Source organism: Penicillium subrubescens, assembly GCF_028828155.1.
Source record: "Penicillium subrubescens strain IBT 31985 chromosome Unknown utg000002l_segment0_segment0, whole genome shotgun sequence".
Lineage (NCBI taxonomy): Eukaryota > Fungi > Ascomycota > Eurotiomycetes > Eurotiales > Aspergillaceae > Penicillium > Penicillium subrubescens.
The window spans coordinates 6,579,342-6,595,244 of NW_026643152.1; the positions used below are offsets into that span (position 1 = coordinate 6,579,342).

Sequence of the window (15,903 nt, forward strand, 5' to 3'; positions counted from 1 at the left end):
GAAATGAAATCGAGACACTTGAAACACGCGTGGATCCATCGCGCCTTGTCTGATGCTCGGAAGAAGCCGAAAACGGTGCGATCCGTGCCTGACCGGGTTTAGTTCGCTTTAGTTTATTGGGGTGGAGATGCTGCTCGGAGAAATTGATTAAGTGGAAATGACGCTAAGACACGACTGCAATGTATCCTGGTTCGACGTTGCGCATGGGAAGATGGGGCCAAAATTGATTTCGTAAGGTCCAAAGGGGACCACCGCTTTCTAAATAACTGAATGATGCCAAAGATAGCAAAAAAGGGTCCAAGACTCCAAGGCTGTGGCCCGGCGAGCAAAATAATCAACTATCGCGCATCCCACATTATCTCGTTCAGGCGTAATAGCGCATCAGCGCTGGCCTTCTTCGCTGCCATAAAGTCCTCCCGACTCTCGGCACCCCGAGGCCCACGCGAAATCTCCGAGAAGCACAAGTCCACAAGAACTCGGAGCTCATCATAAGTGAAGGGTTCTCCGTTGCCAGCGGCCAGAGCTTTATCGCCCTGTGCTGCGAACGCCTCCTTCTCCTCTTTGGCGTAGTCCAAGGCCTTCTCCGCCCCCTCTAGGAACCAGTCCAAGAACTTGGCACTTCTCGGCAGCGCCACCACCTCCTGAGATACAGACTCGTTTCCTTCTGTCGCAGCGGGATCAATGATGATGTTCTTCAAGTTTTGCTGTAGAACAAGAACATCCAGCTGTAGACGGAGAGCACCGTTCTCGTTCATGGCACCAATATAACGGGTGCATGCCACAAACACGCGATCGATGAATCGTGCCAGGCCTGACGCAATAAACCAGTGCTCAGCGGAGCCCAAGTAGGTGGAAATGTTGGTATCGAAACTGATCAGGTCTCCATTCAATTGGAGAATCGTGGGTGATGCTGCGGTCGGTTGATTCATAATGATATGCCACCAGTTCTCGGTTGAGCCAGGAGATGGCGTCAGGGGTACAGAATCCCGTACGGTCGGCGGGTTGGGACCCGACATGGTTTTTGTCAGCATGTGAATAATACCACATCGAATGTCGACGTGCATTGTCAAGAGAGCGTTGGATCCAAGCCCATGGAGGGACTGGAGAGTCTGATCGAAGGCTGCAGCCGTTTCACGATTCAGCGGCAAGTATACAGGCGTGTTGATGCTGTCATGCTTGGGCTTCATGGCTCCAAAGAGAGTCCATCGGCGAGATGGTCGACCATTCGCGGTCACGGCTGACGGATCTGACTCTGTTGATGAATCGACGACCAGTCTGATCTTCGAAAGGTGGCTTCCAAGCCATTGCTATAGTAGATGATAAGCGACTGGGGTCAAGTGTATAGAGGTAGAGTCGAGCGAATTTTACTCACCATGCTGTTATACAAAAGCGACAACGCAACAACGGTCTTAGGATCCGATATGATATCATATGGCTCCAGGGGAACCTGATCAGTCCGCTTGAGAAGAAGATCGATTTCCTACACTTGTCAGTTTGAATCAATGCAAAAATTTATTCGTATGGCAGTGAATATCTTACAGTATCGATGAGAGTCTGCTTCTTCGCACCGGCTCCTTTCCATAGCTCTTCAACCACGTCACGGATGTCACCGGACTCGGCAAACGAAGCCGCAGCTTTCAATCGTACTTCGCCGCCGTGGTTCCGCGCAGACACCTTTGTAACCATCGCTATTTTAACCATTAATATAGGGGCCTAAAAGTACTTCACAGTTTGATTGTAGCTTACCCTTGTACCACCCGCAGCACTTGTCGTAGTAAGTCACGATCTGGTCGATTAGGAGCTGCGTAAATGCCTGATCGTGCGGAATGCTAGACAACATCTTGCTAAACTCTCGGACGATAGACATGAATTTGACCGTACCCTATGTGATATGTTGGTTAAAATTTTTTGGCAATATTTCCATGGAATTTCAGACTTACCTTGAAAATGGGCCGTGGCGAGACCTTGGTCCATTGCGGGTCTTCGGTAAATGCGTCAGCAGCGATGAAGCTGAGCGTGCATAGATCGGTTATAGTCTCGTCCAACTGAGGGAGAAAGACGTTAACCATGAAGTCATCGAGGAAAGACGTCAGGGTGCTCATGGAGATATCTGAGTCAACAGGCACGATATCCTTGAGACGTTGGATGAAGGACAGTGATGACGGTAGGAGAAGTCTCATGTTGAAAACACTAGGCTCAAGCAGGATCTTATGGCCAGTTCCTGAATTGCCCTGTCTCGAGGGAGAAGCATCGTTTACAGACGTCTTTTGCCGCGTCTTGGATACTAGACCTGGAACAGATAGCTGGAGGATCTCGTCCAATTCATCTTGCTCGGCCTTCATCTCCGAGCTCTGCTCAATGTCGGATAGTTTGAACATTTTCTTGTTCCTGTCCCGGTTACCCCCAGTAAGGTGTCGTCGAGCATCTGCCTCATCCCCTCTAGACCTGAAAGATGTCTCTCCATCAGTTGCAAGATAATCATGAAGCAATGACCGAATTTCGCTTTGCAGGAGTTTCCACAATTCCTTGAATCCACCAGAGAGTGTCGCGCTTTTAACAACGCCCTCACGTCCGACAATGGCTGCAATCACGTCATGCACAACTCGGTGACCCTCGGCAATAGATTCGAACTTTGCATACAGAGCCCAAAGGTACTCGGTCAGCACATGGCCACGTTCCTCGATAGTTTCCGTTGGTAGGTTGGACTTGAGCTGGTTATCGTGGGACGAGAATGTCCGGTTCGGAGTAGGATAGCGAGCATCAACTTCGGCATTTGTCTTGTCAACGACTGCGAAAAGCTCGACCGGTAGACGTTGCGCAATTCGATCCACGGCAGTGTCAAGATGACCCATCTTATTCAGTGCTTCAATCAGCAGCTGAATGTATGAGAAGGTATCTGCCTCGGGATTTCGAGACGCATCCTCAACCATTGGAGTTGTTGCGTCAAACTTGGCCAAGAAACTGTATACGGGTCGTTCCCATGAGCGATTTCCCGTCCAACTGCTGGGATTAGATTCTCCTTCCCCGACCGGCGCCTTCCATCGGTCCGAGCAATACGGAGATTTCAAGTATAGGTGATCATGCAGCTCCTCAATCAAGATGTCTGTCAAAGAAGTTTCCTGGTTGTTGAAGTATGCACGAACGTCCGAGAGAGCACCAATCTCTTCGAGCTCTGAGCGGCGGAGTAACCGGAGCCCAGTGTGCAAGACCTCAACTGCTGCAAGGAAGCGCTTGTCAGAGATGCGGGATTCGAGCTTCTCGGGGAGTGACTGGATCTCCTCGATCTGGGCAAACAGTTGCAAAATGTCGTCGTAATTCTGCGAAGAAGTAGCCAACCCCTTCAGCTCTGGCTTCGTGGACAACAATCCTGACTTTGCCTCCTCCAGGGAGTTCCTCAGATTGCGCACTCGCCCTTGAGAGCTCGAGATATTAGACTGGATCATGTGGTACGTTCCGATAGAACTATTAAAGCCCTGGTGGTGCTCGTTCACAATCGCCTTGAGCGTTCTCTGAATCTGGTTATACATGTTGATGAAATCCGGTTCTCGGTCTGCCTTGCCCAAGGTGCTTGTATCCATCAGACTGAGGGCGACCTGCACGGGGATGCATTCGGCATCGGTCATAAAATCCCAATCGTGTTGAATAGACTCGAGGACGTCTGAAGACACAACAGGATATCAGTAAACACAACCCTATTCGGTAACATATAGCTGCAAGCGAAAATGCGCTCATAAGCCCAGACGAACCTTCAACAGATCGCATTTCAGCCGTATTGCTCTGCATCACCCTGGTATCAGGTACTGGCTCTCGACTCCTGCTCTCTTGGTAGCGCTGAGCCTCGCGGGTGCGATCATCCCTCGTACCCTGATACCTCCTATCCGCCTCACCATTCCTTGTTCGTGACCGCGAGGTAGACTGTGCTGGCTGCTGCTGCCGATCTCGATCTGCCCGATCGCGCCGGCGCTCCGGGGACGGTGGTCCCGGAGGTGCAAGAGATGGCTGCTGGGTAGACTCAGGATAGAATCCACCATAGCCACCGGGGCGGCGATCGTGATTCCCCCTTCTATCCCCCCCTGCCCCGCCTCCTGTACTCCCGGAGCCTCGGTCATTGTATCCGTTCCCCCCAATGTTGCCATTGCTGTAGCTGCTATCACCAGTGTCATACCGGCTGGCGCCGGGTTGCCCAGGGCCGTAGCCGTAGCCGTAGCCGCTTCCCCCACTCATTCCCAAGATTTCAGATCAGTATCGAAATGTGCGGGGACCGATTGGGGAAGTTGTTCGTTGGCTACGACAAGGGGCGTGGGGCGGATGGGTTGTGAGTGGGTGTGGATTCGAGTCTTCAGGTAATGTGGCTTCTGCGCGGCGAGTGTGTGAGGTTGATAGTGACCATTCTTAGGTGCGCGATTGGGTGCACCACTTAGGACAACAATGTCAGGATGTTCGTGGGGGAGGAATGGCTGAACAGCGTTGGGCGCGGGATGGGGAAGTTCCAAGTGTTCGGAGGGCCCACATAAGCTTGTCGTGGGCCGCATTCCGCGGGCCAGGTAGCACCAAAGAGGTGGTATACTAAGTAAGAGACAGAACTCAGAATTCCGACTTTACAAACATGTTGTCTATCTATGCAACGGAAATTTACGGAGCTAGAGCTAAATTTACGCTGAGGAAACGCCATACTCTCTTCATTGGCCCAGTCCTCCATCACTTGCTATTAACCCTCAAGCAGACCCGGCGAGAACAAGCGGATGGAGACACGCATGCATATGCGAGGTCTGTTCAAGAGAAGAATTTTGTATATGAAGGTATCCGAACGTAATAGACAATGTGCTTGTCATCTCCGCACCAGCGAGATCCCCCATCTCCCATCCTCGTTTTAAATAACAACAGGCCCCTGGCAGTGTTCTACTTCGAGATGGGCTGGGTCTCGCGCTCAAGCCACTTCCGCGACAGCTCATCCTCGTTGAAGTAGTGGTGCGTCTTGTCCCAGACCTCAGCGTGGTAATCGTTCACCCACTTGAGCTCGGCATCGGTCAACAGAGAGGGCTCGATGAGATTGCGGCCAATGGGAGTCATGGTAACGTGCTCGAAGCCGAGCCACTGCTTGTCACCAAACTTGTGGGGGGTGTTGACCTCACGGGCCATGACAATGTCTGCAAAACAATTAGTATTCGTTGGTTGTGGACAGAGTAGTGAGACTTACTCTCAATGCGAATGCCGAACTTGCCGTCCTCGTAGTATCCGGGTTCTAGGATCATTGGTCAGTATCTTCGTAGAGCTGCAAGGAAATGGGGCTTCTTACCATCCGAAATGACGTTTCCGGCAGCAATGGGAACCTCGGTGTACTGGACGCGGGTACCGATGCCCATGGGGCCCTCGTGGACGTTCTAATATAGGTCAGCATGCTGTCAATACAACATCGGGGGTTCTCCGTTTAATCACCAGGTAGGAGCCAACACCGTGGCCAGTGCCGTGGAGATAGTCCAGGCCTTCCTTCCACAGGAACTGGCGAGCCAATACATCAATAGCAAAGCCACTGGTGCCCTTGGGGAACACAGCGGTGTCAATGGCAATGAGACCCTTCAGAACCAAGGTGAATGCCTGCTTCTCGAACTCGGTAGGCTGGCCGAAGTGGAATGTGCGGGTGGTGTCAGTGGTTCCATCCAGGTACTGACAGCCAGAGTCACAGAGATAAATGGCAGTGGGGTCAATAATCGAGCAGCTTCCCTTCTCGGGCTTGTAGTGAATCACGGCGCCATTGGGGCCGGTAGAAGAGATGGTATCGAATGACAGACCAGCAAAGAGCTCGTGCTTGGTGCGAATCTGCTCCAGCTTATCGGCAGCATCGACTTCATCCAGGACAGTCTTCTTGTTAACCAGCTCATTCTCAAGCCAGGCAAAGTACTCGGTCAAGGCAGCGCCATCACGAATGTGACAGGCGCGCATGCCCTCCAGCTCAGCCTCGTTCTTGACGGCCTTGGCATCACCGATGGGGCTGCGAGTCTCCTCAACCTGTTCCTCTCCACCAAGGTTGAGGCTCAGAGCCCAAGAGGCCTTGTTGGACAGGAGGAACTTCTTAGGTGCCTCATCAGTTGACTGGCTGCGCGCCGTGCTGAGAGCCTTGGCGTCAGCGAAGATGGAATCGTATGGCTTAACAATCACGTCCTGTCCCAACTGAGCGGTCACCTCTGGGGTAAGCTTGTCCGCCTCGACGTAAAGCTCGGCGGTATTAGGGGTGATGATAGCGTATGAGAAGAACACAGGGTTATAGGGGATGCTGTTTCAAGTCAGCGGCTGCCCATGATTCACTTCCGTTGGCGAGAAATCCTTACTCGCTTCCTCTCAGGTTGAACAACCACGCGATCTCATCAAGCATGGCTGGCATTCACGGTTAGCGGGCGGGCATTATATATGAGAGTGGGACCACCATACAGATCACGATTCCGGCCTTTTTCTTCGTCTCCAGCTCCTTGCGCAGCTCGGCCACCTTCTCCTGGAACGGCTTGCCGGCATACTTCACCGGGTGTACGCGCACCTTCTCACGAGGCCGCGAGGGACGGTCCTTGCCCCAAACCAGGTCGACCAAGTTCTGTTGAATTCCCACCAAAGACGATCCATTCTTCTCGAGAGTCTCCGCAAGCTTGCGCGCGCCGGCTGAGTAACGGTGGTTGTCAGTGGTGAAACTTGCAAAAGATAAGAATTCTGCTTACAGGCCGTGATCAAGGATGGGTCAACACCCACGGCCTTGCCGCCCTGAGCCTGCTCGGTCGTCCTATAGCATTATTCAGTATCATGTCCAAGCTCCGTCGAAGTATCGCCCATACCATTCCTGCCAGGTGGGGACGCCCTCAATGCCCCGCTTCAGAAGGTGCCAATTGCTATCCAGCTGCTTCGCGGCTTGGTTGAAGTAGCGTCCATCGGTGGAGAGGGCAGCTTTGCTTAGGGAGATGATCGCAGTACCGGCGGAGCCAGAGAAACCGGAAATGAATTCTGCAATTGAAGAAATAGTGAGTCGCCAGACTGGGAAGATCAAAAGGGCTGGTGATCGCTAACCTCGGCGTCCGTCGCAGGGTGCAATGTACTCGGACTGGTGGCTATCTTCTGAGGGAACGACTTTAAGAAAAGTGTTAGCAGGATCCTCGGGAATATGTAAACGCTGCCGAACAGAGATGGCGAATGTAGTGACATACTGTAAACATCCACCTTGTGCTCCTTCATCAGCTGTCGCAACTGCGACAGCCGATCTGTCGTGTCCACAGTCCCCATGTCGATTATAAACCGAGGACGTGAATTGGAGAAGAACCTTGAAGGTTGGAGGGGACTCAACGATCGCAGGGGTGTCCGGGGTAGGCGAATCGTGCGGGAGAGGAGCATGGACGCCGTCACAGTAAAAATGCGCGACAGAGGGAAAAAGGTGATGAGCCTCGCGGGGGGAGGAGAACCTAAAAGGAGGGGTGACCGATGATAAAGCCGGTTGATAACGAGCTCGGGGTGGCTACAGTCGGACCGGTCGTGTGAGTGGCCTCTGGTATCTGTTGCAAGCGGCGAGGTTGCTCATAGGGCGACGATAGCCGGTCAACTCATCCACCGGCCCACTCTGCCCGTGTTGTCATGTTTGCAATTGTGGAGCGATTCCATTTCAAAGCAGCATGATATCAAATGCTGTTGGAGGAGCTGTGAGGTCAAACGGTTTAATAAAGTAACTCTAAGATGCAAATTCGATAAACAAAGACTCGACAGGCGGTCTTTGTCCCGTGACCGCTAGCTCAGACGATGCCTTGATTCCATCAACTACCAGGACCTGTCGCGTATATATCATGCAAAACATCCAAAGTTGCATAATATCATAACAAAACACTTTCAAATGCTAGATGAAATTAACTATATCTATGCGAAACCCGAGCAACAGTCCTTAACCTTGTCTCCTACCTAAACGTCTTCCTTTCTGTCTATTCAATCATCAAACACCGTCTTTCTCGGACGCTACTCAACATCCATAGGTATGAGTTGCTATTACTAAACTCTAACTTCCTGGGCTCTCTCTCTCTCTCTCTCTCTCTCTCCTCTAATCTTTCGTCACCTGCTAGCATCAACTTGACCACTTTTGATCAGTGTCAGCTCAACATCCCTACCGACCCGATGTGCAGTCGCTTTCCGCAGTCTTTTCTTCTTAGTATCGCAATTGGGGAGAAATGATACTCGACTCTCTGAAACCCCCAATCAGAGCACGCTAGCGGAATTACCTGTCGAGCTATTGCCGTTATTATCCGATTACCTCCCTCTGATTGATGTGGTCTGCGTCTCCCTGTGCAACCATCGTCACTTTGCTGTGTTACACCGCCGGAATCACTCCATGCTGCCATAAGGAAGAAACAAACTTCCCCTTTTGAATTGCCTGGAACGAGATCTCTCGAATTACTTTATTTGCTACGTTTGTCACCTTTTTCACAAATATGATGCCACGAAAGACTTTGGTCCCCGCTCGATCTTTGAGGATGACGCCGATCATCTTTTGTGCTTATCAAAATGGAGTCATCATCCGTTACTAGCGTTGAAATTCAGTGCGAGTCCGTAGTGCAATGTCTGTTACCAAGTTTACTTCCTACACCTCCAGCTTTCCATGAAGAGATTCTATCATGGTCCGCAGTTTGGAATCAGCACGGAGGCTATATGCTACACTCAAGTTCAATGCTACCCCGAAAAGTCTGCTAGTCCGGACAAGACCTCGCTGTTTTCGATCGACGCACAGATTTGTGGTGAGCCTCCGGGTCTTGCTCTACGGATTCAAGAAATACTGTCTGTTCCCAGTCATACAGGATATCTATTGTATTGCAACCCAAGTGCACCACGTCAAACATGGGGGGAACCTCCCTTAACTATGTTTATTTGCATGCACGTCCCTCGGAAAGAGCTTGCCAGGTTGATCAACCCCGCTGTGAGGGCTTACTGAGCCAGGAAACATGCTTCTTTATCCAATTATACGTGTGGCCGGTGCAAAACAGAGTTTTGTATCGAAGTTTGCGAATATGGGACCAGGCCGGCCCTGATCATCACCAAGTGGTTCAACCTCGGTGCTAGTTTATCTCCAAAAGATCCCCATTGGAAACGACATGCCAAATTATCGGAACGTGTCCATACGGGCAAAGTGAGATCGAGAACATGTCATGAAAAGACCAGCGGTCGAGTCTATTTTGAAAATGCGTCACCTCGATCGTCAGAAGAGTTGCGGTCCTGCAATCTTGCCTATCTCACAGAAGACAGGCTCAAAAAGGTTATGTATAGAAATTGGATAGGAACGCTTGGGTATATACCTCGCAAATCAAGCTGGTGGTTCTCACCGGGACTTTCAATACAACCCAAAAACTAGCTTTTGTTCCGAAGTAGATTGAATCCAAATTCCTGCACTTAAAAGACCGGTTTCAAATCTCTCAGACCCATGATGCCATGTTGCGAGTCAACCTTCACACGACAGGCTATTCTATTTTGGGATTTAGTGGAGAATAGGCACACAGGATCCTTGATATCTAGACTGAAGAAACGGTTTTGCAATATGGACATACATACTTTAATTTTGCCTTTTATAAAAGATCTTTCTGAATGTCTTTTGAACAGTCCTTCTAATATCTAAAGTAAAAAGCTAAGTAGGTATGACAAGGATATCTAGGTCTTCCATGCATCTGTTATCCGATATATCCGAATTTGGATTAGTCTGTCTTGCGAAAGCACTTGGAAGTTGGCACGCGAGTAGCCTCAGCCGAACTTTTAAGTCGATGAGCGCGTATATCACGTGACCTATCGAATTGATTCCGTCTCTCGGGAACTGCCTAGATTTTAGGAGGGTGTTGTAGCTAAAATTAATAGCACAGTAATACATCAGTTCACTGGGTTTGGCCTACAGTGTTTCTCCCGGATAGGATTGAGGATGTACAGATAGCCAATCATACCTCTCCAGCAGGCGGCAGTCTGTTGACATGTTTCCGCGTCAGGCGTAGCCCCGCACCGCCACAGGAGGCGGTGCACGTCACGAAAAATAAAAATAACATCCCTTTGGCGCCTAACTTGGTCTTGGTCGACTCGACGGACGGTGCTCCAAGTGGAGTTGCGAGTCTGGCGAGGCATTCCTGGGTGCCTCATCGCATAGCGGGCGGCTCAAAGTCCCTGGAGGGTCATCTTTCTGTCTATTAGTCTCTTCAAACTAGATCTACTTCATCACCTACTCACGGTTATATCTCAGTCTCACTTTTCTCCAACTCAAACCTGCGCATGCCTCAGATTTCAAATACTCCAGAATCTGTGCTGCCACGCTCAGATTCACGAAATCCTGCTACCACATGTAGAGGCATCACGACTCAAGGCCGGCCTTGTCGCCGCGCTTTAGCTTCTTCTCCGACTTCATCGCCAGCCTCAACGCCTCAAAAGAAAGGTGCTCGCAATGGAGTACCTGATATGGCTTCCTTGTACTGCTGGCAGCATAAGGATCAAGCAGGGTCCTCAAATACTGCTTTTCATGACACTATCACTCCGGTGAAGCCGAGGACTAGTATCGACACGCTGATGGACAGACTCGGCGTCCTCGAGATTAATGATAAGCCGCTTCGCAAGAGACCACAGAAGCAGAGGACGAGCCAAAGTGGCTGCAGTGAAAAGCGTCGCCCCAGGAGAACGTTCTGCTGTTTCGAGATCGTGGACGATGCTGAAGATCATAGGCCATCAGCCCCTGTTCCAAGGCCTGCACATACTCGACACTCACAGGGCCAGTGGCAACGGCCTATTTCAAATCCACGACCGCAGCAGATAAGAGTGTTTTCAACAACACAGCAGCTGTCTGCTCCACAGACTCCAACGCGGCCCTCTCTCCCCAACAACCGACACTCGTCATCATCCTCGCATACTCCATCTCTACTATCATGGATTCCTAAAACTCTCTCGCCGCAAACGACATCTGTCCTTCTCACAGAGCTGGCCAAGCCTATCTCCAACGCTGATGACGAGGGCTACATCTACATGTTCTGGGTGACTCCCCAAAGTACTGCTAAGAACGCACAGCCGCCACTTCCAAGGGATATCGCATCTTCAATCCTACCCTCCGCCCCGCAGACGCATGACGGTCTCAGACCACCAGCTCAACCTCGCAGCGTGAGCGATGCTCTACGCGCAGCCAAAGATCTGAACGCTCTAGCGACCAATCCAACATCAACCACTCCAGGATCTATCCGATTGAAAATCGGCCGCACAAGTAACGTGCACCGTCGCCTTGCCGAGTGGACACGGCAATGCTCTCACAATTTGACTTTGATTCGTTACTACCCTTACACTCCGTCGTCTGCATCTTCTTCTCCTGCGAGGGTCCCCGCGTCTCGGCAAAGGGCTCGTAGCAATGCTAGTCTGGCGACGTCTCTCCTACCAGGGAGGAAGGTCCCGCATGTTCATCGTGTGGAACGACTGATTCACCTTGAGCTAGCTGATTTGCGAGTGCGTGATTTGGGCCGCTGTGATGAGTGTGGGAAGGAGCATCGGGAGTGGTTTGAAGTTCAGGCGGCCAAGGAAGCACTGCGGAGGGTTGATGAATGTGTACGACGGTGGGTCTCGTGGGGAGAGTCCATGGCATGAAGGCTTTGCATTTTATGAAGCATGAGCATAAGCATATTGCATATTGCGTGCGTTGATTTATCTTATTATAGACACTCAAAGGGAAAATGACTACTCCATCAGTTTCATGACGATGAGCCACGATTAAGAGCTAGTAGTAGTATTTACAACTTGATGAGACGACGAAGGAAACCCTTCTGGCTAGATATGTAGTTCGGAGGCAACAAGTGTTCCACTCCTGCCGTGTTGAGGTACGTTGGTGAAGCATCGCGCATCAAATCCGTCATACCCACCAGCTGCGCGGATGTTTGTATCTCCTCCTTGAGTACTATCGAAAAGTCAGTGTTCGTGTTCGTGTTCGTCCAAACTTAACAGTCAAACGTACATTCAACCGCATGCCCCACCCCCTCCTGTCCATATCCCAGTGCGTACTGGAATGGTCTACCCAGGCCCACGGCCGAGGCGCCGAGACAAATAGCCTTCACAACATCCGAACCACGGCGGAAGCCTCCATCCACCAACACCTTGATCTTACCAAATATCTCTGGGCAGTAACGATGGATCTCCAGAAGAATTAATATAGCCGGTGGAGCCGTATCCGCAGCCCGACCTCCATGGTTGCTGATAACGATTCCGTCAAATCCAGCTTGCACCGCCAACAGAGCATCCTCGGCACGTTGAACACCTTTGACAAGAATCGGAAGATTGGTGATGCTTCTCAGCCATTTCAGATCTTTCCAGCTCAGCGTAGAGTCGATCATAGAGCTATTAGATTTGGCCAGACCAGCGCTCTTCTTTCCAACATGCTTACTGCCTTCCGTCACTTTGACCAGGACAGCATTTCCCTCCGGCTTGATACGTTCATCTGCCTCTCGCTTCGACATGACAGGTAAATCGGCCGTCACAAACAGTGCCTTAACCTTATCCGACTCCTGCGCTAGACGAACAAGCGCTTCCGTCTTTGGTCGGTCTTTGTTGATGTAGAGCTGGTAGAACACTGGTTTGGAGGTCACTTCGAGGATTTCCGACAAAGAGTACGAGCTCATCGTAGATAGGCAATACGGAATCCCAGAGTTGGCGGCGCCGCGAGCAAGTGCCAACTCGCCCTCTTCGAATACCGTCTTTGCAGCGCCGACGGGTGAGATGTAGACGGGGATATCGAGGTCACATCCGAATAAGGTAGACCTGAGATTGACATTTGACACATTGCGCATGATAGCTGGGCGGAACCAAATGTCTCTGAAAAAAGACCGATTTGCATCTCGCGTGAAGTTATCATTTGCCGCTCCGCTGTTATATGCCCACGACTTTGGGCTGAGGGTGTTCATGGCGACATGCTCGAAGTCGTCAAGATTGATGATATCTTCCAAAAGTGGTTTTTGGTATGTCACGTCGGCCGGGTTGAAGGCTTTTCGTTGCTCTGTTTCCTCTTTGCTCCATTCTCCCGTGATGGTGCTGGTGTCCAGCTCACCAATAACATGATCGTCAAGCTCCTTGATCAACGACGGCGAGTGAGTGCTATTGTATGGTTTCGATGCATCCCGACCGGCAAAATGGTAGATAACTAACTTAGTTAGACACGATCCATAACTTGAGATCAGTTTTTATCTTACTGTCGGCGCCACCAGGGTGGTTTGGTGCAAATTTGGTCACATCGTAGACTTTGCCATTGACGACGATCCAAACGTCTTCTTCGCTGGCATGTTGGGAAATCTCATGCGTGGATACTTTCCTCGTCATTTTAGATTCTCGATCATACAGGCTTTGACTGTCTGTTCCTTTTCAGGGTGATTGTTATCTCGGCAATGGGCAGCTCTGGATTTGAAATGGGAACTTATCCGCTCGGCCTGGGCGCAAAGTTAAATCCGTGAAGGCGCGGGGAAGGTCGAACACCGTGGCGGAATGGCATCGGAATGGCACCGCAGTCACAAAGATAAGGAACAATAGCACCCCGGTAGATTGCAATAAATGCTGAATATTTGGACGGGGGCTTTATGGATACTACTATCAAAGTAGAAAAAATGTCTCAAATCGGGATTAGGCCTTTATGGGTCCATTGTTTATTCTTGGTTTCAACCATTGGACCCATTCAGGCCATCGGGTGCTTAAGGTCCCATGAAAGAAATACATTTCTCATTGAAAGCCTAAATAATCACTCTGGGACTTCGCGAAGACGGAATTCGAACATCTTGTTAGACGCAACCGAGTTCCTATCCCTCATCTTTTCGGCCGACTCGATCCCAACCACTGGCACACGATACTCAAATTGCTTGCCTGGGCCCGGCTTGCTTCCGTCGGGTAAAGCATATGGGTATGGTAGATACTCGGGCATCAATCCAACCTGTTTAAGCACTGTCCCTTGGTCCCAGGAGATATGCTCATGGTAGAGTCTGTCTCCTCGGACGTTAACAACGGCTGTGAAGGGAACTTCCACGTATTTGTTTGTCGGAGGAACTCCGGGAAGTCTACAATTTGTAACAATTAGCATCAAAAATGAGAGAATTTATTCGTTTGACTTACAGCCAGTCGAGTTCTTGGTCATGGGTAAATTTGAATATAAACTCATCGACCACTCGGTCGATTCCCAAAGTTCGGCTGATAAGCTCCAGTTCGGTATCCTCCGAGTTGTTGAAGATGAAATTGTGCCGATAGAATTTTGTCAGGGATTCACGGCCGATTCCACCGGTAAGCTATGACCTAATTAGCTTGTTGAAGCCCGGGGCTCGTGGGAAAGAATGACAAACCGTTGGAACATGGTTCACATATGGCTGGTCCACCATGGTGCTCATTGTGTGCTCCACTGATCGATCAGCAAATTCGTAGTAAGTATGCTCATCCCAGATAGTCTCAAGATCAAAATACGGCCCATTCATAATAGGCTTGAGGAATTGCAAAATGCGAGTATGGGAAAGGGACTCCGCCCAGTAATCAAACTGGTCCTGGAAAGGGCTTGCAAAGCGATGCGACTTGGCATTTGGATAATAGAAGTCTTTCACGAGATCTTGCTGTTTTGCTGCTTCTGGCTTTTTTCCAGCCAGATGCCGAAGGATTGGAATATCCGCAGGTTCTAGGGTCGAGCTTTCAGATTCATGGCTGTAGACTACTGCCCCAACAACCGTTGGAACAGATGTTAAAGTGGGGGCCACGTAGTTCCATAGCTCAGGATCGTAAGCTTTGAGTTGATTAGCACTGGAAGAAGCAAACATGAAGGGAAGAACAGTGTTCGGGTTTTATATTACCTATCAGACCAACTTTGTCCTTCGTATCGCACTTCTCGCAGCTTTCCAGCGCTCGAGCAGCCTCTACGAGCACTTCTCTTCCCCCCGTTATCAGGGCCTGCCTCTGGATCTCGATTACAGTGTATCCTTCTTCGGCCCACTTGATCAACTGGGATGGAACGCCGTCAATAATTGCCAAAGACTGCTCCGTGTCTGGGACGAGAACGATAAGACCTGGTCCATGACCCCGGCGTGAGAGGGGCAGCACAATCGAGAGACCTGGCTTGATCTCGGTTGACTGCGTGGTCGGAAGCGGGGGTGGAGGCTTCGTGATATCGTTGTACATGACTAGAGTCTTGAGCTGGTTGCCTATCCTTTTGGAACGATTTGGCTTTCCAAAAATCAATTCAATTAGCGCCCAAACGTCAAGTCAAGCAATTATGTACCAGATACCGATCAGACAGTGGCAAAGGAGAGTTCCGCGTGAAATGGGGCTTCGGCTTCGGCCCGAGATCCGATTGATCCGATTTTCAGGGTTCCCAAGAGGATTGTACAAACAATTTACGAGCTGGGAGTAATCGCATACTGATGATATCCTGTCGCTATGACTCTTTTGATTCGGATTTCTGAATCACTTCTGCTTAATTTATGCTCCAGTTACTACTACTTTCTGACACGGATTTTAAAGGATCTTCGTTCTCAAAAGGTCACGAATACAGCCTCCTCTGACTTGAATAGAGGGGCGGCCTTGATAGCATGAGCTATACACCTCCTCAGACAGCCGCTGTAGGTGGCTTGACCACCCGAAAGGGTTTACAGCTCACCGAGTGACCGGGTGGACTTCCACCCGGTCACTCGGTGGGATTTGGTAGTACACCGTGTGGGATTCATTAGGATCTAGTAGTAATATGATCCCAGTAGGAATACCGTTCCAGTTCATGGTCGTGGTCCAAACACCGTGCCCCGACTTGGTAACACCAATCACATATGTCGTAGTCCCCATCGCTGCACAACACACAATGATACCAATTCTTGGCAGGCTCTATGACGGCCATGCAAATATCGCACCTCACAGATGATCTAATGAGTGGACGTTCATGAA

The 15,903-nt window shown here is 50.4% G+C and overlaps 5 protein-coding genes across 5 annotated transcripts; 1 reads left to right on the plus strand and 4 right to left on the minus strand.

Moving 5' to 3' along the window:
* Positions 1-338: 338 nt before the first annotated feature.
* N7473_003709 (exocyst subunit SEC8) lies at positions 339-4,224 on the minus strand (the record flags this gene model as incomplete). Its single annotated transcript, XM_057149649.1, has 6 exons — positions 339-1,307; positions 1,373-1,480; positions 1,540-1,688; positions 1,747-1,882; positions 1,941-3,658; positions 3,747-4,224. The coding sequence occupies 6 exons, from the start codon at positions 4,222-4,224 to the stop codon at positions 339-341; spliced, it is 3,558 nt and encodes a 1,185-aa protein (XP_057013303.1).
* Positions 4,225-4,608: 384 nt separating this feature from the next.
* ampp (aminopeptidase P) lies at positions 4,609-7,513 on the minus strand. The gene is made up of 10 exons (XM_057149650.1): positions 7,185-7,513; positions 7,048-7,107; positions 6,819-6,984; positions 6,705-6,766; positions 6,427-6,648; positions 6,327-6,372; positions 5,437-6,271; positions 5,297-5,381; positions 5,198-5,242; positions 4,609-5,147 (listed from the first exon to the last, which is right to left on the minus strand). The coding sequence occupies exons 1-10, from the start codon at positions 7,366-7,368 to the stop codon at positions 4,900-4,902; spliced, it is 1,953 nt and encodes a 650-aa protein (XP_057013304.1). The 5' UTR covers positions 7,369-7,513; the 3' UTR covers positions 4,609-4,899.
* A 2,744-nt stretch (positions 7,514-10,257) lies between these two features.
* N7473_003711 (uncharacterized protein) lies at positions 10,258-11,604 on the plus strand (the record flags this gene model as incomplete). Its single annotated transcript, XM_057149651.1, has 1 exon — positions 10,258-11,604. The coding sequence occupies one exon, from the start codon at positions 10,258-10,260 to the stop codon at positions 11,602-11,604; it is 1,347 nt and encodes a 448-aa protein (XP_057013305.1).
* Positions 11,605-11,701: 97 nt separating this feature from the next.
* On the minus strand, positions 11,702-13,377 carry N7473_003712 (FMN-dependent alpha-hydroxy acid dehydrogenase family protein). The gene is made up of 3 exons (XM_057149652.1): positions 13,197-13,377; positions 11,969-13,147; positions 11,702-11,911 (listed from the first exon to the last, which is right to left on the minus strand). The coding sequence occupies exons 1-3, from the start codon at positions 13,321-13,323 to the stop codon at positions 11,748-11,750; spliced, it is 1,470 nt and encodes a 489-aa protein (XP_057013306.1). The 5' UTR covers positions 13,324-13,377; the 3' UTR covers positions 11,702-11,747.
* A 358-nt stretch (positions 13,378-13,735) lies between these two features.
* On the minus strand, positions 13,736-15,147 carry N7473_003713 (uncharacterized protein; the record flags this gene model as incomplete). Its single annotated transcript, XM_057149653.1, has 4 exons — positions 13,736-14,048; positions 14,104-14,273; positions 14,328-14,755; positions 14,823-15,147. 4 exons carry the CDS (start codon positions 15,145-15,147, stop codon positions 13,736-13,738), a joined length of 1,236 nt encoding a protein of 411 aa, XP_057013307.1.
* Between the last annotated feature and the right edge of the window lie 756 nt (positions 15,148-15,903).